The sequence below is a fragment of the Xenia sp. Carnegie-2017 genome, unplaced genomic scaffold (assembly GCF_021976095.1).
Source record: "Xenia sp. Carnegie-2017 unplaced genomic scaffold, XeniaSp_v1 HiC_scaffold_22, whole genome shotgun sequence".
NCBI classification, from domain to species: Eukaryota; Metazoa; Cnidaria; class Anthozoa; order Malacalcyonacea; family Xeniidae; genus Xenia; species Xenia sp. Carnegie-2017.
In genome coordinates, this window is record NW_025813485.1 from 8726479 (window position 1) to 8749070 (window position 22592).

General features: G+C 33.6%; 2 protein-coding genes and 2 long non-coding RNA genes across 4 annotated transcripts in view; 1 reads left to right on the forward strand and 3 right to left on the reverse strand.

Moving 5' to 3' along the window:
- The window catches only part of LOC124447187 (ubiquitin carboxyl-terminal hydrolase 19-like), a 36460-nt gene extending 35069 nt beyond the window's left edge, over positions 1-1391 (reverse strand). The window contains exon 1 of the mRNA XM_046998079.1: positions 1165-1391. Coding sequence (XP_046854035.1) covers positions 1165-1237 — 73 coding nt within the window. The 5' untranslated portion in view covers positions 1238-1391. The remainder of the gene's footprint in view (positions 1-1164) is intronic.
- A 111-nt stretch (positions 1392-1502) lies between these two features.
- On the forward strand, positions 1503-3712 carry LOC124446502. Its single transcript, XR_006948457.1, has 2 exons — positions 1503-1669; positions 3007-3712. It is a non-coding gene; the product is annotated as an uncharacterized LOC124446502 (long non-coding RNA).
- LOC124446499 lies at positions 3636-22063 on the reverse strand. The gene is made up of 14 exons (XM_046997343.1): positions 21907-22063; positions 16354-16615; positions 15935-15967; positions 14979-15182; positions 13921-14015; positions 13196-13328; positions 9531-9575; positions 9285-9433; positions 7106-7162; positions 6539-6626; positions 5798-5923; positions 5684-5707; positions 4746-4976; positions 3636-4400 (listed from the first exon to the last, which is right to left on the reverse strand). The coding sequence occupies exons 1-14, from the start codon at positions 22003-22005 to the stop codon at positions 4063-4065; spliced, it is 1884 nt and encodes a 627-aa protein (XP_046853299.1). The 5' UTR covers positions 22006-22063; the 3' UTR covers positions 3636-4062.
- LOC124446501 lies at positions 12643-13186 on the reverse strand. Its single transcript, XR_006948456.1, has 2 exons — positions 12890-13186; positions 12643-12772 (listed from the first exon to the last, which is right to left on the reverse strand). It is a non-coding gene; the product is annotated as an uncharacterized LOC124446501 (long non-coding RNA).
- Positions 22064-22592: the final 529 nt, after the last annotated feature.

The window sequence follows — 22592 nt, forward strand, 5'->3', positions numbered from 1 at the left end:
TTAAGAAATAAAAAATTTTTACTGTTCTTGCACAGGCTTATGCAGATCAAGGAGAGCTTTGGGAGAACTTGAGAGTAGATCAGTTTGCACATGCTTGAGAGTTCTCACAAACATCTCCAAGGTTTCCATAAGCCAGTGCAAACATGAAAAACATCTTGTATTTCTTTTACAAAAAAAAAACATGTGAAATGTTCAGATCAATTTAAAACAAATGTTTTAATTTTTCCTCTAACATTGATTCATGATTCATTTGCAAATTCTCTTTGATTGTTGTAATTGATTGAGCTCAGGTTGGTTTCCACAGGCTAATGCAAACTCAAGCAGCTATAGATTAATCAGCACATTCCTTTTGTTGTTGTTATTTTATACAATAGTTGTTTCATGCAAAGCAATAACTAAATGTATTCATTAATTCATTTTGTATCCCTAGACTGATGGATCGAAAAAGCTTTTCATTAAAAAAAAGTGATAATTCATCAAGTTTTTTATCAAGGAAAGTTTAACAGAACAATAAACATAAAAAACTGATATGAAAAAAGGTAAGTTACTAAAATGAAAACTAAATGATGGAGATCCATTTTCTGGTAGAAATAGCTACACTCAAAAGAAAGAAGATCCATGTATGGAAAATTAATCCATTTAATAATGGGAGACATGCTTTGTAGTTCAAGTTGTTTGAAAGACAAATCATCAAGGGCATTGATTATTCACAACAATCAACATATATCAGATAGCTGATAATAAATAGTTATTTTAAGACAGCATTCTGTTTTAGTAAGAAGCAAAATATCAATAACCAAAAGGTCCTGGGTGTACAGTCGTTTTAGTTGCCCAATTTAGAGTCTGGGAAGATGTGTTATTGGCAGTCCCAGCAATAGGCTGAGCCCAGTCAGTGAAATAATTGTTTTTTTCTTCAAATAGATTAAATATTCTACTCCAATGGTTAAAATTATAATGTATTATGATGGAGAGCTAAAACATCAGCACAATTTGAATTACCAGAAACAATGATGAAGTTTCAACTCTCAAGCCGAGTAGACAAATCAACCATGTAGCATGCATTGTGCCATCTTCGTTGTAGACAGCCAATATATTGATTGAACAGAGTTAACGATATCAAAACTTACATAAAAACAATCCAAACACGTAAATTATCGCTCTGACCTGAATTTCTCTGTGTTAATACTTTCGTCGAGAAAGCTGACGGTTCGTCTTGAAAGGAGATTTCGTTAACCATGTTATTTTCAACTAATGAATTTTGATTTTCACTTGTTGCGCAATTGCAAACATTCCTTGCAATATGAGAAAATGGCTTTCAAAAAAGATAATTATAAACCACGAGTTATGACTATTGAAAGGAGTCTTCCTTTGGAAAAATTATTCAAAAATCCTGCTCCGGCGTGTAACAGCCGCTGACCACACAATTGGGCATTGGCGGCACTGGTAGTTTAGGCAACCATGCTTGGTGGTGCATCGTTGACTGTTGTGGTTTATCTTAGTGGTTGAGGTCAGTTGAGGTTGAGTTAGTGTTACCAAATTTGTCTCACAACATACATTCCCAACAACTTTGTTTAAAGCTTATATAATAACTGGCCTTGTAAATAGTCGTTGTACAAACTGGACTTCTTTCAAGTTGTTTTGAACTGTAGAAGATCGAACAATGATTCTCGTAAGTAGAAGATCGAACAATGATCTCTTGCTTTATTTTGCTCAACATTGGCTGAGTCTTTTGACATTATAAAGTTATATCAAGTAATTGCAAGTAGTCTACAACACTCAAACAATTTTAGACAGGACGCACATTTTCTCATCAGTTCTTCATTGATTGGGATCATTTTATCAAGAAAGTGATCACTTTGATGAACGGGGCTGAGTTTATTAATCAAAGTAAAATTTCACTTTTAATAGATTTTAACTCAAAAATTATGGCCAAGCAATTCTTTCAATCAGTAAAACCTTACTCATAGATGATGATAACTGGTTTAAGTTGGGAATGTGGGCTGAATACTGAGATGGAGTGGATTCGAATGCACGTTACTCATAGATGATGATAACTGGTTTAAGTTGGGAGTGTGTGCTGAATACTGAGATGGGGTTGATTCGAATGCACGACAAGCCTCACGAATGGGGAACATTGAGTGCTTCCAATCAAAATGTTTAAAATATACCCACTTATTACATGCAATGTAAATTAAGGTACTAGAGAATGCCAACTTTAAAATTTGGAGTTCTCCCTGTTTTTCCAGATCTGAAAGATTGGTTTCTTAGTTAATTTTTTTGTCTGCAATCTGTGTGACACTGGGTGAGGAAATCTGCCTAAGTTTACTATAAGTATTGTAACCCTGTGAGGGTAAAATTTATGCAATTATCATGTTTATAAACTTAGTAATAACAGAACAAATCAGTTAACGTATGTTCATGCCTGTTTGCTATCTTAAATTCAAAAATGGGTGCTGGAAAGTGAATGAGTTATAAATTAGAATTGAAAATCATCTTACTTATCTTTTGTGTGTTAATATAAAATTTGAAGGTACTGTAATAGGCCGTAGAAAGTTCAACAACGTTTTAGAGACACTCAAGGCCCCACAGGCCCTGCAGCCCCACCATAACCTGTAATACTATGTGATCTAAATCTAAATTTCAGCATTTTAAATTAGTAAAAGAAATGTTATATGAAAGAATGTTTTTATGCAGTGCGGTGTTTGAAATTAAATGAAGATATGAGCCCAACAAAATTGACCTGCTCACCACTGTGTGACTTCATAGCTCAGTTGGTCAGAGCACTGCACCAGCAGCGCGGAGGTCATGGGTTCGAATCCAGTTGAGTCACCTGAATTTTTCAGGCTCATGAGACAATTGCTTAAATTGTCCAGCAAAGTGCGAAGATCATATCCTCATTTAATTAAAAGAAATGTTGTTGATCTGGGCTTATCGGCAATGAGTAGCTAAGCCAGGCTGCAGGTTTTGGGTCTTCTAAGAATCATTGTCTATTTCTTTATTCTTTAGAATTAGAAACCAATCGTTTTTACAGTCAGTGAATGTAGAGATATTTGTTGGTTATTTTCCTATGAAAATTGAGGTTTGAAACTGGCTGATGATTTACTGGTGAAATTTGTGAATTTATGAAAAACGTATTAATAATAAGCCTTGTGAAGATTTCACTGAACTTTTTTTATGAAATAACTCCAGTCAAAAGAGAGAAAATCAATTATTCTTAACTGGCTGATATCAAGCACCATTCCAGACAAATATTTATTAAATATTTCCCTCAGTGAACCATAATTTCTTTCGAATGTAAAACATTCAAAGTCTGTTTTCTAGCCTGATCAAAAATTTTAGAAGATAAAGAGCTTGGGTATAACGTCTGCTACAAAAATTTCTCGTAGCATAACAAATCAAAGTGAAAATGTTTTTATTGCATTTCGTACAGGTTTATCACAGTTTAGATGTAGTCATATTATAGTTACGAAGGCAATTTAGGAAAACTGTTTCTTTGAAAAAAATCGAGAGCTTGTTTTCCAAATTGCACGAGAAAGTATACTATTAGGTACCTAGTATACATATAAATTAGCTGAATCTTAATGATGCACTGCCAAAAGTTGCAATTATGTGGTGAAAAAGCAATTCTGTGCAAATAATCAGAATCAAAACGATTTATATATTCTATTGATATGTACATATATACATGGCTTTCTATAAAATTCAGCGTTCAGTTTTGTTTGCCTGATGTCTTATAATTATACATAGCAACGAGGCCCGTCCATTTTCTCGTGAGAATGAAAATCATCCATGAAAGATCCACTTCTCTTTTAGAATTGATAATATAACCTGCTAGCCAATGAAATTCCTCTATTACTTTTCAAAAAAAGCTTGGCAGGATTCAGTAAATGACGGCAACGTAGCTTGAAAATCCTTTGTTAAATCAAGTCAAGTTTGAATCACCAGACAAATGTTATTCCGGCTTCCAGCAGGCTTCAACAAATGTAGTCATACAATATTTGTTTGATGTCTTGCGAAGGATAATCAATCATCTTATAACAGATGCCAACCATTAAAAAATTGCTAGTTATCATGGCCATGAGTTATTCTTAGCCTTCTAATAGCCTTTTCCAAGTTTCTCATTGTTTGGCGGAACTTTGGACTTTCATTAATTGAAATTTCAATGAAATTTCCTATATCTCTGCTAGTCTGGTCTATAAGGCATAACAATAGTTCCATTGTCTCCAAAGGAAGGGAGTAGTGTCTCCGGTCTTGCAAGTATAACGGTATAACATCGGAAGGATCGTCATCATAACAAACTGGAATTATTATTGGCTTATTGTTGTTACCATGAGCTATTTGACCCTTAATCATTCGAAGCACAAACTTGAATGAAGATAGCTGAATGTTCATCCGCGGATCTAAAGATACATTGACTTTTTTTGAATACCAACAACAATGATAAGAAAATACGTTACGAGCGAAGGAGGCCTGAGCAAAACAATTTTGCTAAAAGTTTTTGAGAATATCTAGATTATCTCAGATGAAAAATTAAAAAAAAACTCCCCTTATTTCAATAAATTTGAATCTCAAACTCTTAATTTGGCACCACAAAGCTCTACATCAAATGACTATTAAAATAAGAGGAACTTTTTGATATTCTTACTGCATAAATTTTCTTTTCTCGTAGGGAAATAGCTTACTGGGAAAATCATTTCCGATCAGCGCAAAAGAGACTTGAATTTCATTTGCAATGCGTAACACACCTTGATTCATTGACTCGTTAGTGAAAATAATGACAACTTTTTCGCATGTTTCTAGCTTGTTTTCATACCAGTCCAGGCCTTCAGTGCATGGTCCAGTTGAGCAAAGATCTAAATGACAGTTGATGTAACCAGTAGCGCAGAGAACATTTGCCAGTGAATGTGCTGCATTTTTACAATGCTCGCAGTGTCCAAAATGAACGAGAAAAACGTTTGCTTTTGGTGACGAAGGATCTACATGATAAAAATTAATAATCGTACTACATACTGCATTGACGCTACATAACGAGTTCAAAGGTACGGCTATCTCATGACACATCTTTTAAGTGATAAATGATGTGGTGCAAACCAATAAAGACTTTTCACTCGTTTTCTTCTGATTAATGTGAAAAGAAAGGAAACCTCCATATTGCTATACCAAAAAAAACTTCGTTAAAATAATTTTCAATTTGTACACCAACATGACGTCTATGACGTCAGGTAAAGAAGCTGTATAGGGTGGCCAGCCTTACTACCGCTCAGAAGATTTGCAAAAAACATCGACGGGTCATAGATAGCCAGTGAGACATATCGCCCGTTTTTAATCAATACTTTATTTCCTCAAAAATGGCACAAAAACCAAACTAAAAGGGTTTCAGGCAAGTTATGAATTATTCCATGACAATCGTCACATGCTGCACACCACACACTAGATTTTTGGCCAAGAAAAAAAGTATCATGTTTGTAGATGTAGATCGTCAGTCAGCAAGTTAATGCCGAGTAATCTCCAGCAAGCCCATTTAGAGCAAGCGTAAAGTTTCAGATCCATGGTGGTAAGCATTACAATATGAAATCTTGATGGGAATATGATATGAGTGGCATATATAAATTTTTAATGTTCTCAATTCTAGTTTTGCTCTTGTAAGTCTACAATATATTGTACACAAGTATTCAAAGCGTACCTGGAATGTTCGAAATGAGAATTTCTGAAATTGAAAAATCAGAGTGTGTAACGATATCGTGGCATGTATAAGTTTATTAATCATGGCACACTTTATTAAAATTAATAGTCCAACCTTTGGGTCGACGTCTTCTTATAATCAAAAAAACTATGACAATTAAAAGAGCAGTAAAACAACTAGTTATCGCTGTGATTATTTTCCATGAGATTCCACCTTTATTTTTTTCAGAACGCACATTTTCTGGCAAAATATATATGTTCACAATTAATACTATGCCGATCAACAATTTTCCAACTCATTGTAACATTGAAGCTACCATTTTCGTATAGTATGTGCACATTTAGTTTTCACAACAAAACCCACAACAAAAACCAATGGAGTATTGCCAGGCTTGGGCAAAAGGGGCAATTTCACCCACTTTTTTCATGGCAATTTTAAAGTAAGATTTATATAAATTACTTTTTTCCGCACGTGCTAAGTGACATATCCCTCCCCCCTTTCATGAAAATTGCCTAAATAAATTTTCATGAATATTAAAGTCGAAATATAGCACAATTGTAGCAAAGAAATGGTGTGTGTGAAACAACAAAGATTCAAAAACCTTTGATTCTTTATGGAAAAGACTACATACAATGTGGATGCAGAATTGACTGATTAAATCATCTCAGGACAACTTTTCATGCACTTATTAAGCCACGTTTGATTATTTCTTGCAACTACAAATTTCCTAGTTCCTTCTGTCCCAATTTTTTCAGAAGTGGAGGACAATCAGTTCGAGGGTAAGGGTGGCTGAAGGTTCCTGTCCATAAATATCCTCGTGAGTTAACATAAATTCTGAGCAGTATTTATTGTTACCTTTATTAGTAAAAAATGTCACCTCGCTGATTTTCCCATAAACAAAGTCTTTAATTCCATCGTTGTAACTATAAAATTGCGGTTGCACCTAAAAACCAAACAATTCATTTTAATAGGAACACCGTGTTCAAATAAGACACAATGAGTCAGTTCCAGAATTTTACGATAATATGAAGAAATACGATACTAAAAAATGTTACGATACAATTTTGCTTGTAACATTTTGCATTTTGCAAAAGTTATTTCCTTTACACTGCTATACAAGACATTCGATTCATGTGATATGGTGACACATCCCAAAAGTCAGTATTATTTCAAAACCAGAAGAAAGAAAGACACACAGCAGTTTGTGTTAAAAATTTTACTACTCCATTACATAGCCGCTATTTTAGTCCTGCCATGTTATATTTCCTGTGTTTACTTAACCTGAAAACAACATAGATATCTAAAAAAACCAATAATGTTGATTTTGGGAAATTTACATATAGTACGATCAAAAACCTACAGGCGGGCTACGACACTGAAAAAAGCTTTGCTTCAAATAGCTAGATACGCCCAAAAACTAACCTGCACAAAATATTTGCATCCCATACATGTTAGATTAGTAAGATTCACATACGAGTCCTGGCAAAAGAAAGCAAGAAAAGATCATTTTGTATGTCTCAAGATTACAACAATTGACTCAAAACAGCAATTCTTTTTTTGTAACAACTGCAAAATGTGCAATTTTCTTAGCAACAAGAATGCAATTTTTTAATTGTTGATGTTTCTCAAGCTCTAACCCCCTCCGCCCTTCTCCCAAAGCGCTTAGAAGGAGGAAAAGCCACAAAAGAGGCATCTTGCTCAGGATGTACAACCTAAGGCGACTTATTACTAAGCAAATTTTCTTCAAAATATTTAGAGTTGTTTTTCAGAGCCATTGGCAGTAATGGGAATTTTTGCAATCATGCTGTCGCAGGGCCATGGAAAAAATTTGCCCAGGCTCTCATGCCTCTAGTGGGCCCTTGCTTTATCGCAAGACTACACGTGATCAATGTGAAATCTTTATAAGCATCTTTATCCTCTGGTGAAACTTAAATAAAAAAACCAAGACACTTTGTGCAGAAATAATTGTGATTTTTTGGAATAGTCATAGAATGGCACAGATAAGTTTTAAGATTGGTAATCCAAGCTTCATTTATTAATTATAATAGAAGTTTCTCCGGATTTTCATAAATAATTTTCATTGAGCTTTCAACTCGGTGCTTCGAGCCTTGTAGAAAGTTATTTACAACTGGTCTTATTTTGTGGAAGATCAGAGCGTCTAATTGTATTAATAGATAGATTAAAATGATTGGATGATGTGGAATTCGTTGTTATAGGTTCTGGTTTATTATGAATAAGACTGGCGTTAATACTATTAGAGTGTGTTGTTATATAGTCTCGGTGTCATCAGTAGTTTTTCTATTCTTTTTCTTGAGCTGTGGTTTTATGATGGGATGTTAATATGTAAAGCATTTCCGATTAGGATGGCATAATTTTTGGCTCAAGAATTTCAGGCATAATTTTGTAATTTGTTTCCATTTTTGTTGATCTACGGTACCCACTGTATTGTGCTCGGTGAAGTAAAAGAGAACATGTTTTAGGTTTCTACGATATTTGTGCAAGATTAATGAATTTCATTCGTAATAAAATATTTCAAAAACGGCAGCGCGGAACGAGTATTTAACCAGAGCTTAGCTGTTGATTGTTGAATAAGGACGATCAAAAAGAAAATATAATTCTTGTTCTCTAAGACTGTGCAGTCTTGTGAGCGATAGCCTCACTTCCTTGAAAGAAGTTTGCCAACAAAGCATCATATGCCATTTTTCTGAGCTTAATCAATAAGGCCTTATTAGTTATTTGTGTTGTTGTCTTTAATGTGACAGATTCCAAAGCCGTCATCAGAGATTATACATAATATAATTCCTAAAATTATTCCTGTATTAATGTGACAGGATTTTTTAAATTTGCGTGCCTGTTTTGTCTGTGCGCGTCCGAGTAGTTTAGTTTCTGTCCAGTGATATGTGTGGTTGTTTACGTAGATTCAGATAGTAGTGAGTTTGGGTATAGTCGTTTTATGGCGCAAATGGTATTTTGACGATGTTTTTGCCATAATCAAGAAATAAAAAACTGAACAAATCCTACACACACAATATCACAAAAGGACAAAAATCAAAGAGTCTATTCACAATATGTTAGAACCTAAAACAACGCAATCTGCATTAATTTCTGAAGAAAACCGAGTCGAAAGCTTAATAAAGCTATACATAAAAATGCAGAGAAATGCATATTATAGGCCCGCGTGTATCTAGACATTAATAGTATTTCGTTTCGGCTATTCCTGACTGCTAAATGTGCTTCATTTAGACCATTCTGTTGAAATTCGTACGAGTGATTGAGTGTTGAGAAAAAAGGGCTTTTGTATTATCTATACTGTTTAACTGCGAGATGCTCTGAGTTCCTATAAAGTAGTGGGTTTTCCCTTCTCCTGAATATGTTATTGATTTTCGAAAATTTGTTTGATCTTTAAAACGAACATTTCCCTGTTGTTTACACTAGGGGTTACAAACAAAAGCCTGTAATGTAAAAGCAAAGGAACGTGAGCCGTAAAGAACACAAACGTCAAGAGACCAAACGTAGAGGAAGTATAATAAATATCACTTTAAGGAAGTAATTGATCTTACTGTTCTGTGACATGCACTTTCTACATTTTGCATCAAAATACCTCAATCACTAGTTTGTCTCCGACGTCAGTTTTGTTTTCATCGAAATATGAAATCACGAAATGTCGTTTTGAAGCATAAAAGGCTGAAAATTGCCACGACACAAGCGAAGTCACTGAACTGTTTGTCGCCGTCAAATTTTTCACAGGAACTGAAAAAAATGTATTGTGATGATATGGAGAACGTTTTATAATTGACAAAAGTACAGTTGTCGGTGATATTGAAAACGTAATGAAAAGTTTACTTACAGCAAACTTCCCAGCCACAATTAATACCAATTGGTTCACACATATCTATGAATAAAATCAAAACCACCGTAAATTGTGGTCTTACAATGATATACTGGATGATTAAATAAATTTTTTAATCTTATAATGATATATTAAATTAAAAATATATTTTGGTTGTTGTAATTTATTGAAAATTCAATTATTATTTACTATCTATTATATATTATTGATTATTTATCGTTTATCATTTATCATTTATCATTTATCATTTATCATTTATCATTCATCATTTATCATTTATCATTTATCATTTATCATTATCTTTTATCATTTATCATTTATCATTTATCATTTATCATTTATCACTTATCATTTATCATTTATCATTTATCATTTATCTCTTATCATTTATCTTTTATCATTCATCATTCATCATTCATCATTCATCATTCATCAGTCATCAGTCATCATTCATCATTCATCATTCATCACTCATCACTCATCACTCATCACTCATAACTCATCATTTATCATTTATCATTTATCATGTATCATTTATCATTTATAATTTTTAGTAATTATTTATTATTTATTATTTATGATTTATTTTTTACTATTTATTATTCATTAGTTACTATTTTTATCAATGATTTATGATTTGTGAGTTGCTCCAGCCAGTCACGCTCATCAAGCAACCAATGTTAGCCATCAAACCAACCAGAACTTTCCAACTTGTCAATCAACGGTGCACGGCTCGCCAGGTCTGCAACATTATCTCCGATAGGCAATACTTCCATTGGAGTTCAATTTTATTTGATATATCCACGATTTTTCGAGTGCAGTTTGAGACAAAGACTTTCTAGGGTTTACCTGGGCTTTTTAATCAGAAGGCTGCCATACTTTCCATCCACACAACTGTGGATGCTATTGCCTTTCGACGCATACTGTTGCTATGTTCCCTGCCAAATTCAAAGCCGTCTGACCTCCAACAAGCTCTATTCAGTATATGAAGGTATTTCTCTTTGCCATCAAAGACTTTTACAAGAGCAATTCTTTCCCTACTCCTGTTATTTGTTTTGCTACAACAATGGCGATAGCCGAACAGGCAGTATTGCTGGCATCTGCAAACAGATGTAATTGTTTTGATTTGATTTGGTCAACGTTCCTCAAGATGCTTCGAGGTATCTTAACATTATCTTGATGACGTTTCCACATCAACCAATCTATTGCAGTAATGTTAGAAACGTCAACATTCCTGCCAATTTTTTCATTGCAAGCCTCTCAAAACATGTGTTTTTCATCCACCCCGGTTGGGGAAATAATCCGTAAAGGATCATAAATGCTCCACAATACCCTTAAAATCGATTGCTTTGCAATCCCAATTTCATTACATTCCTGATCTTTTTTAGCCTCGAAAGTATCTGATCGCTTGTCCCATTTATGGAATAAGAACTTCGTGGATTGGCTTCCGATTCCCACTTATGTCCAGTTAACTTTGCTTTCTCCAAGATCTTGGTTGCTTCTAGTTTGAATTTCATAAAATCCTCCACATTGCCACTTGATGCATATGGTTATTAACATACATATTTTTCTTCAAGGTTTCAACTGTTTTTTCATACGTCTTGTGGTATTGGTCAAAATGATTCTGCAGAGTCGCGACGATCATACAGTGGCTAGCTTCTACGTCAAACATTACTCGAGTAAATCAAAGATATCGGGCTGTTCTATTTACGTCAAGCAAAAAATGAAAGGCATATCGGTCTTCTCCTCTAGCCCTCTAGCCCACATGAAGAATGGTTCTTTAAATTACTAGTAATGATGTAAATCGAAACCCTGTCCTAACTATGCTATCCAATAGCAAAGGCTGTAAAGGTGGTCGTGTATGCATGCATTCATTGATACTGTTGGCTAACGTTTGAGGTCTTGCATTGGCATTAAATACGATTCTCACTTTTACCAACTAAGCATTCTCCTTCACCACTGGTTTTTGTTGCTTATAAAAAATACTATCTCCACATGAGCTTTTCCTTATTACTTCGACAATCCTACTATCCAACTGCTGCACTGCATCACGGTCTTCTCGTATTCCTTTTTAACTAGGATTTCGGTTCAACCTCTTAGTAGCACTTTGCGAACGTTTTCAACTTGGCTCTTTGTTATTATGCAACATTTCTGCACATGGAATCCAAGGAACACAATGACTTGGTATCTATCATCAGGTTTCTTTTGGATGTCTTCCTGAAATTCGACATGAACTGCCTGATGCTTCTTTTTGATATGAAGTTATGACGAGACCCAGTATCCAAATATCGCAGATAGCCTTTCCCTTTATCTTTACAGGAATAATCGCAGGCAATTACTTTTTGTCTAATAGAGGGGTGTATCCATCCAATGATTGGTGACTATAGTCTTGATTCTTGTCTGTGCCCTTGTCACAAAGACTAGTGTGATGCTTAGCAATGCACTTTAAGTATTCTCCACTAAAACACTTGACCTTAAGGTATCCAGATCTGACACAGTTGAAACAAAGTCTATTTTCGAGAAAGAACTGCTTCCGCTAAGCCAAAGTTGAGTATGTAACGCATTGTTCTTCCTTATATCCTCTCTTACAGAAAATACAAACTGGGCTTTTCTTAAAAGAAAAATTTTGCTGTTTAGAGAATAGGTCATGGTCTTTTTCCAACATCTACAAGATTGTCTGTTGTTTTATTCCGCTTCAAACAACCTTGCATTTCCAACATGACCATTTAAATGTTCCAGTCTTTACAATTTTTATCTTTCGAAATAAAATCAGGTTTCACATTTGGTAACTTGCTTAGCAACATCTCTTCTTCATCTCTCCAGCTCTCCTGCAAAGTTCTATTTTCCTTTTTCTCAACCATTTAAGCTTATTTAATATGTTTCTCGATGAACGATGTATACTCTGCTTTCAAGTTTCAAACCCACTGTTGTATAGCCAACGACCCCCACGTTTATTGTATCCAAACTCTATCTTAAGCCTTGGCTGTTCAGATAACGGATCATTTAACTTGATTTGTATGTATAGTGTTTTCTTGCATATTTGCTAAATTTTTCGCAGTTTCCAAAAAAATTTTCAGACGTTTTTTTATTTCTTTTCTGATCTTTTTTCGCGTTCCCTTTCTTCTGCTGATGCTTTCAAACTTTTTTCGTCTGGAATATTAGGCTCATTCACTTCCGCCTCATTGAATTTTAGTTCGTTAAACATGCCCATTTCTTCAAAAATAACACTCTATCGAATCCTGGTCAAGGCACCAAAGTGTTCCAAATTGTTTAAGAACACACGCTTATACTTTATACTTTAAAATAATTTTCAAACAAAAGGGAATTATACAAAATTATGATTTTCACTTTCTCACCTAGATTCAAATCTTGCTATTGTCTCGTCTTCCCGCACTTACATGCATATACCCGTTACCAGTCGTAAGTTATACGCCTCACAACAGATCGAAGCCATAAGCAGTTTAGCTTTATAATATTTATGAAGCGAGTGACGCTCCATCTTCACTCAAGACATGTTTTTTATTGCTCTGAGGGGCTATAATTTTTATAATGAGAATCCTTTTCGTGCCTGGCACCTAACTGGCAGCAGTATTGAAAATTTAAGAAATTACTGTAAAAAAAGTTTTTAATTGAGTATTAAATTTTAAATGTGATTAACTTACCCTGCAGCTTTGGTAGGGCGATTTCTTTCGATAATGCATTTGGTTCACCATGCCCACCGGATTGTGGCAAAGCTTGAACTGTGATTTTATATTTGGCTCCCATGAGGAAGAACCTCGAGACAAATTCCACGCTCTAAGACAGAGAATTTGATGACCCCGCAGGCTTATATATACAAGACACGTAGTCAGAACAACGAATTGGGAAGGGGGCATATTCATATATGCATTATATGCCGTATTGATTTCTTTTGTAATCCATTTTTTTACATATTATAATATGAATATATAAATATGCTCCACCAATTATCGTCTTGGCTACGTGCCTGATATCTATACGTGCATACATATTCTTAACACCATTTAGTTTTAATTATTGTTTTCTACAGCTATATAATATGACAATACAAAACAGTATGACAATGCATACAACTAAAAAAACAGAACAAAATGTAGCTGTATTTATTATATATACTTTACAGGGTTTTTTGCTATGGAGCATTCGGATTTTTTTTTGCCTATTTCAGGTTTTGAAGGTTTTTAAACCTTTCCCACCGATTGTTAATTATAATTGCAAGTTCAAGTACCCTAGACATAATTGAATATTTGTTGACACCCGCAGATGCTGCATTATTTTTAACATAAAAGCAATAGGTGTGCATTTTCTTTTTGTTTTAAATTTTAAGAAAAAAATAGGGAGAATTTCGGCAAAACAAAAGTCTACTAACTTTTTCCCTAGAGTTTTTTGGAAAACAAACGCAATAGTTAGGATCGCCGTCTAAGCCAAAAGCAGTGACTTGCCATCCCAATGTACCACTTGAACCTGCAAATAAGAAAGAATCTAAGAGTTTTGAAAAGCTTTGTTTGTTGATTGCACTCTTTATACTGAAGCCATTATAAATTTTTTCACTGAAGTATTGAGTTTTTTTCAGGTAGCTCAAACATTACGAGCATTTATTCAATGTGTTTCCATGTCGTGACCTTGTTACAGCATTTTCAAGTCATTTATATATGTGTGGCTACAGGACAGTTTGTAAACAGTAATAAAAGTATTCTTTAATTGATATATTAATCAAGCAATTGGGTGTTTTTTAAATGTACTTCCATGCTTTTTTGCATAAAATTTTTAAAAAACTTTGTTTAGATTTTGTGTACTAGATCACATGTGACAAGAACACTCGATCTACATAACATGCGCACTTATTAATGAAAATTACTATGATTTTAAATGACCACGCCTGATATTTTTACTTTAGACTTTTCATCAGGGCTTTTAAAGTCAAAAGCAGTACACTGTGGGTTGATAGTCCTATGTGCATGATATGCTGTATAAAGTTACCTTGAAATCCATTTTTTGCATTATAACATGCATTTATGAATGCCTTGCAGCTATTATTGATCAATTTTTATCCATGAATGTAGACACAGGTAACATAATAGAAATAATGCGATTTTAATGTGAAAATTTTCACACTGTTCACGACAAATTGATTTTATTTATTTTTTTACATACACTGTTTACGAAAATGAACTCCCTTTTTGTACATCATACATGCACTGTTTACGAAATGAACTCCCTTTTTGTTAATAATAAATTGGGAAAAAATGAAAAAACATGTTCAATGGATTTTCGAAATGTCGTGGAACAAAAATTTTTAAAACTATATAATATTTTATATGATTGATAGAAAATGTGCCAATAATCAGAATATAACAGGCTTATTAGAGGGGCTGTATCTAAAACGCAATGTGAGATCTACATGCTGATTTAAACGTTGACTTTTACCTATAACGCTTTTCGTCCAACTGACATGGATTTTCCAGGGGTTTGATATATAACTAGGTCCTTTGTACATGTTGCATTTATTTGTCATTGAAAAAGACAGAGATACATTCATCTCTTTTGGCCCAACTGGTATGCTCATGCAGCATGGTACATCTTTTGCCAAAAATGGAACGCAACATTCTTCTTTCTCTGGTTTGATTTTTTCTACAACAGGAAGACAAGGCGTCTAGATACTGATTTGTATACTACTACTGCACATATAGCTAGCTCTACACTTAACGTCCATGATTCAATGGAAAGGAATAACTATGAAATTTGTAAATGATAAATCAAAAATATATATTAAATATAAAAAATCCTGCATTTTAAGAAGCACCACGCAGAAATATACAGTAGCAAATCTAGAGTTCGTCAAAATACATTCTAGCTCAATGATTTTAAATTCAAAGTACTTTCAAAAAAACACTATTGGTTTCGAATTTCTAAAGAATATATTTCCCCTATTGATATGCCACAAAGAGGGTTAGAAACGTAAATATATATAGACTATTGGTTTTGAATTTCCAAAGAATTTAATTTCACCAATGGATATACCTCTAAGGGGATTAGAAACGGTAAATATATAGCAAAATGTGCTGCAGTAATTTATTTTGACCCACACTAGTAATACATGTTTGTGTTTTTACAACATTTAGTTGCAAATTAATAATTCTTCAACGACAGTTTTAAGATAGTTGTTTCTAAATTGAGCTTTGCGACATTATCTGTAGCGTAGTCAGCTCACTAGCGATATAGATTAGATGTCAATGATTTTAATAAAAAAAATTTAATTATTTACACAGCGAGAGTAAATCTGCTTGCCGACATATTCCAATACTGTACATTAAGAAACAAAAAAATAAGCAAGTCAAAGATAGCTTCCTATTCTGAAACTCATACAATCTCTGCAAGCTCACCTTTGTCTCCCCTTCTGCACCAGTCTCTTTTACCTTAAATTTAAAGAACACATGTTAAAAATACGTAAAATATGTTGCATAATACATAAAATGATTTTTGGAAGAGTAACAGTAAGAGATTGAAATAAGAAAAAGTAATTCATCAAACAATGAAAAGAAATTACGTTTCATCATATGCAGTGATTGTAGTTTTTGTTAAACTTGTGCAATGCATCATCTGGCATCCTCTAATTTTTTCTCAAGTCTTTATTCACTTCAAATTACGAGGACAATTTCATTCACAAAAAATCCCAGCTCAACAACTTTTTATCATTTAGAAAGCACAACATAACTAGAATAGAACTGTAATTTTTGCCTTCCTATTTTACTCAATGCTGCTGATTGAATCAATATTTTCTAAGTGTTATATATATGCTTACCGGTGACATTTACATGAAAAATCATTAAAATTGGACCATTTGTCTTGTTATGACAGGTGTATGTATCATATACGGAATATCTTGGGCATAATATGGGAAAAACATTAGGTTGCAAATCATGAAGATCAAAGTTCAACTTCAAACTCTGATCGGAAGGCAAAACAATAGAACGATTGTTTTTCTTCCACACAGCAAAAACTCCTGGTATACATTCAAGGTTTTGTCGTTCTGTATTCGCTGTAACGTATTTTTCAATAAATCTCTACATAAAAGCAAGCACAATGAGAGTATTAGTAATTTGTAAGTAAAAGGATGTTTGTAATTAAGGAGTGCAAATGAGAACAATTTTTAAACTTAGGAGGCTATAATTTTGACGTTTGACTGAAGACATTGAAGGAAAGAAAATCAATTATTCAACAATATGGATTATCAAATGATGCCAAATTAAAGAAATTCATATGCAAAAAATGAGTGTTCCAATTAAATTCCAGGACGCTTTATCCACGGTTGTAGACGAGAAGGAAAACAACAACTGGCAACTATAACATGGATTTAGCTTCACCCTGGAATGATTCATTGATTGCACGAAAACGAAGTTGAAAAAAGTAAAAAAGACAAAGTACTTGTCAGGGATGCATACAACGTCCAGGAAGATTATTGTAAGATTAAAGTGGAAGGACTGAAAACTAAAAAGTTTGACAAAGAGTACGTAACTGAGTGCACTGTATATCAGTGATATAACTATATGAAAGTACTCATTAGTTTGACGTTTGGAATTGTAGAATCTATAATTCAATTTATTCTATGACAAATTTTATGTTATTTGTGAGCTGGAAGGCCAGTAAAGACGGAAAAGAAATATTTTTCCTTCTTGACCCACGTAAATGGTACAACGGTAAAAATGAAAACCTCGTTCATCCATTTAATTTGAAAAATTTCACTTAAAGTAAAATAGGTCGTTCCTGTTAAATCATTTTGTAAGTTGGCAATAATGTTGGGATTGTATAAGATATAATAATGAATTTAATGTTGAACAAAAAATAAATAAGAACAACAAACAACGATATTACAATAACAACATTCAATGAACTGAAATTAGTACTTAACTATTCATGCACCCAACATTTTTTATACGTTTTGTTTGATGTTCATATCTTAAAAGTACCCTGATAACTTACTTTGTAAAATAAAACAAAATGAAACAAAACGAAACGAAAAAAAATTCATTTTTGGATGTCATTTTTTAGATTAAAAAACTAGAGAAAATTCTTTAGTGTAACCGCTAAGTCGCAGAATGTGCTTACTGATAGACCAAATTAATGCTTACTACAAATAAAAGATGAACTTGAAAAATCAAGGTAAACTTGCTTCGAAACATCGAGTTCATGAATGTCTTTATCAAAATGCGTTTGTTTAACTCCTTCTCGCCCTTAAAGAATGCATTGTAAAACTGAACACGGCACCATATCCATTGGAGCGAACGTAGATGGAATGAAAAGGAGAAATATTACAGCCGATAATTTTACTGAAAATAAACAACTAAAGAGGAAAGGTAATAAAGAAACACAGATAACAATATTAATAATGGAAAACAAAACAACGACCATATAATGAAAGTAATTTCTGGTCTAAAATAAGTGAACTTACTCGACTGACTTTCATATTGAAATTATGACTTGAATGTAAATATAATTAATAGCCTAAGAAACATGACTTACATTGATAGCTTCAATGCAAGTTTTTTTTCTCTGACTATTCTTGTTTTTTTTAATCTTTGGCAGAATAAGAATATTGTGAATTTTTATCAAAGATAATTTGTTACTTAAAATAGTAGCGAGAGACTTTCCGAGCGGAAATCGAATTCGTGTAATAAAAATTAATGCCCAACATAAATTTTTAATTAGAGCCATAGAAATAGACTAAAAGTTTTAAAATTGAATTTATTGTGATGTTTCGTCTTTAGAGGTTAATTGGAATGGAACTTCCTTGCACGTTAAATGAAGGCTTGTATTTATTGATTAGAAGGCTCTCATGAATGGTGAGTTCATAGGAATCGTTAGAAGAGGAGATTATTTTAAAGTCGTCAAAGTTGGGGGTGTGTCCAGTTGCGTTAATGTGAGCTAACATGCTCGATAACGCAGGGTGGGAAACTTGATTGCCTGTAAGGGGGGATATTCCCAAGTACTCCGAAAATCTGGTGTGTAGATGACCCACATACGAGGCGTTGCAGCTTCGACACTTGAATAAATAAACCACACCAGATCTCAGAGGTTTGGGGATTTTGTCCTTAAAGGGGAAGAAAGAAGAGATACGTTGGGAAGGGCGTAAAATGAATTTAATAGATATATGTGGGAAGGCTGCAGCACAAAGGCTATTGATTTGTGTGCGAATTTGAAGGGAGTGTATGCCGGCGAATGGAAGACAAAAACAGATGGGCATTTTGTGAGCAGTCAAGACAGGTGGTTTGAGGGCAAAGGTGTTGTTAAGGAAGTGACGTGTGATTTGGTCAATTATACTTGAAGGAAAACCGTTTTTGGTGAGTGACTTTCTGGTAAATTCAAGTTGTGTGTGAAAATTTTTGTAAGTAGAACAAAGGTTGAAGATGCAGTGAAGTAAGCAGGAGACTAGTGAAAGTTTGTAAGTAAGTGGGATAAAGCTGGGAAAGTTAGTGAAGAGGCCAGTGAAAGTAGGTTTGCGGTAGACTGAAGTGGTGAATTTTTCATTTGTGCGAGAGATGTCAATGTCAAGAAATGATAGTTTTCTGTTTTGTTCGACTTCAGCTGTGAATGTGATGTTCGGGTGTTGTCAGTTCAGATAGTCAAGAAAGAAAAGGACGTGATTGGAGGAGTGAAAAAGTAAAAAACAGTCGTCAACTTAGCGTCGATAAAGTAGTGGTTTGAATAAAAAAAGACATTGATTCAGCCAGGATTGTTCGTGAAAGGACATAAATATATCAGCAATAGACTGCCCATTGCCACACCATCAATTTGCTGGTACATTTTCCCGTTAAAGATAAAGTGATAATTCTTAACAGCTAGAGAAAGTAGTTTTTCAAATTCTGCTGCAGTGAGTCCGTACGACATCAAAACTAGAAAGGACAACATTACTGGAGTTGATATCGCAATTTAGGATTTCTTCAACAAAGGAGAAAGAGATTGCTTATAGTGAAGGGTTTTTGGAGTGGGATGAAAAACTTTCTTCCCATTGATCACTATTCGTATAAACTAGCAAAATTTTTCATCCCACGTTTTTCATAAAGTTTTTCTCTAGTCAAAGTCGTATTTGTTGAATATGAATCACGAATCCTAGTGCATTATTTATAGCGTTCTGCTTACATTCCATACGTGTCCCGACTACCAATTCTATTTTGAAAGACTTTCCGGTGGCTTATTATACTACCACATAGCACGAGCATTCTTATGATGCTCTCTTGCCATGTTATATGTAACATTTACCTCTATATTTTGGAAAGATTTGCAAAGAATTTTTCATCTCAAATGGTGAAAACTGCATAGTTGCTGATGAGATTCTTCCAAAAAATTTATTTGGTTAGACTCATAAGTACTAAGCAGTACGTTAATAAATCTTCCTACTGAGGCACACATAAAAAGTTGACTCGAAAGCACTGTTTGATTTTTGACAGTATAAACGCGCCATATCTAAGGTGGGTTGCCATTACTATATACGTGACCACTTATTGATATGTATATTACGTGGCTCGTGCATTACTAATTAAATTTGAAGCCAGAAACCGGCCATCTTGAGCAGTTAAACTTCACAAGGTTGACATGCGAATTATATCAATTTCTGCTATGAAAAATTGCATGAAGCGTTTTTAATGGTGCGTTAACAAAACTGCTACGTATTAGCTTTAACAAGATTAAAGCCTGGTTCACATATGACTGAGACATGACTGAGGCATTATTAAGGCAAGCCTGAGATGCTTTCTGATATTGTGGCTGAAGCAGGACTCAGTCATGCCTGCGATGCTTTTCAATGACATAATTCAACATTGCTGATAGCCCACAAAAATGATGACCTTTTTAGTGGTTAAAAAAGTTGGAGTTTGTAGCTTTTATATAGCCTACAATGATGATAATTAATGGCAACAGCAAAAAGAGAAATTTTGAATATATATTTGCATATATAATATAAATATATTTGATATATAAGAATATAAATTTTGAATATATAAACTGGATGAAATGTATGGATTGCTTATTGTCTAATTAATCTAAATTCTTATCTGCAGTGAGAAATGAGAAATTTATAAATACGAAATTCTGATACAATAAATTTGAAATTTTCAGACAATCACTCCAATGTAGTTTGACATTCTCGCACTTAATATTTTTTCAAACATTGCACTCTAGTATCTACAATCATAAAAATCTTTTGTACACAGGTGCAATACGTCATAAATCGAACGCTAATCTTTGATATGTACCGACAAATATCAGTCTTGCTATGTCTAAAGTGCCCATCGACTGATACTTTGTTTAAAACTCACGCTCGGTTGGTTAACTCGCAGTTAATAAATCTTCATTGTTTTGCATAGCATATAAATATCTATTATAGTGTATGAATAAAAACTTAGTTAAAAGACTCATTTAAAAATCCTATCCGTTGAACAACACAAATTCATTTAGAATTGTGTATCCCAAGCTGTAATACACTTACGTTTCTAATATACTGATTCATAATTGATGTAAAACATTCTTCTCCAAACATACAGTGAATATTATAATATATTTTTAAAACGTATAGAAAGACAATCGAGTTTGCGTCAGTAATTATTATGTGAATCATTCTATTTAACTAAGCGGTCAAGCAATATAACAAATCGACTCCGAAAGATCGTCAATTTTGCAAGAAAAGAGGCATTAGGTCATACCGAGGATGTGTTATTTCAGGATGATCAAGTGATTTCGATAAAAGATCTTTCAACTAAACCTGCCAAGAAGACAACAACAATCCCTTGATGCGATTCATTGACAGACTATTTCATTAACTGACGTTTATAAAATATAATAATCTAAGATATCTAAGTACGCGTTGCCTTAATTTGAATAGAATACTATTGCTATAACGCTATAATACTCTGAATCAATACGACAGCAACTATCTATCACTTGTTGAAACACATTAAAGTGCTGTCACAAAGTACGCCATCCATTTCGATAAAGTCGTGCGTAAGTTGAAAATTGACCGAAAATTTCAAAACAAAGTGAGAGGCCAGAATCGATTAAAATCATCGGTGGTTTGTGAACGCAGGCATTTCATTTTTTATGTATGAATAAGCTGTCAAGGTTTTTTATTATTGCTGTAATTACCACAATTTATTTTCACAGTTTGCTCGATTTAATTGACTTGTTATAAATTAACTACGCGGCTATACATACACATGTTTGGGAAAATCGCTCTACAGTTCAACGTTGTCGAATTTTAATGACAAAATTTATCATGACCGAATCTTTAATAATATCAAGTGATGCTACATCAACAAAGTACACTTGAAATCAAACGACAAGATTCATAAGAAAAGTTAGATACCTTGGGTCTGCTATAACCATGCAGAGTACTTAGCTCCAGACATATCAGAACAAAAAGCAAGTGATGGAAAAAGGGTTTGGTGAAAGACAAAAAATACATTGATACAAGTTATTCAAGATGTGCTCGACGATGTCTTCTACAGTTCAATTGAAGTATTGATTTGTTATAATTTAGCATTCATGAATTTGAGATATTATCATTGTATAAAATTCAAAAGATGATTGCGTAAAAGAATGGAAAAGCATAATTATGAATTTCAAATTTTTGACGTTGCAACACCGAGTTCGTCGATAATAGAACCGTTTCAAATACAACCTACACTCTAAAAATCCCAGAAGAAGAAATAAAACGTTTAAGTTCAGGAATGCATCGAAAAACTACCAAACAAAGAAACATTATTAACGGAAAATATTTTTCCTGTGTCTTTTATGGCCAGATGTGCTTTTGTTTTCATATTTAGGCGTCCTAAGGTGCTTCATAACAAATCAAAATTTATCCAGCTGCTATTAAAATAGCCTTTCGAATAAATTGGCACATGGTGTCAAAGTTAAAAAGACATATGAATGCAAAGGATGTTAAGTGCTTTAGCTTTTTTTATGAAAAATGTAAATAATATTTAGCTTTTAATTATATGCCTTATACTTTTTTTTCTTGTTGATGAATGAAAAAATGGTTTGGTATCAAGA

Bases quoted from the DNA above. Each gene is read 5' to 3' on its own strand.
- LOC124446499 (XM_046997343.1), bottom strand. From the start codon at position 22,005: ATGTATTTTTTGTCTTTCACCAAACCCTTTTTCCATCACTTGCTTTTT. The intron at 9,576-13,195 runs GTAAGTTAATCA...TTTTATTCATAG, and splicing joins CGCCCTACCAAAGCTGCAGG to ATATGTGTGAACCAATTGGT. The intron at 5,924-6,538 runs GTAACAATAAAT...ATATTTTGCCAG, and splicing joins GACATTTTTTACTAATAAAG to AAAATGTGCGTTCTGAAAAA.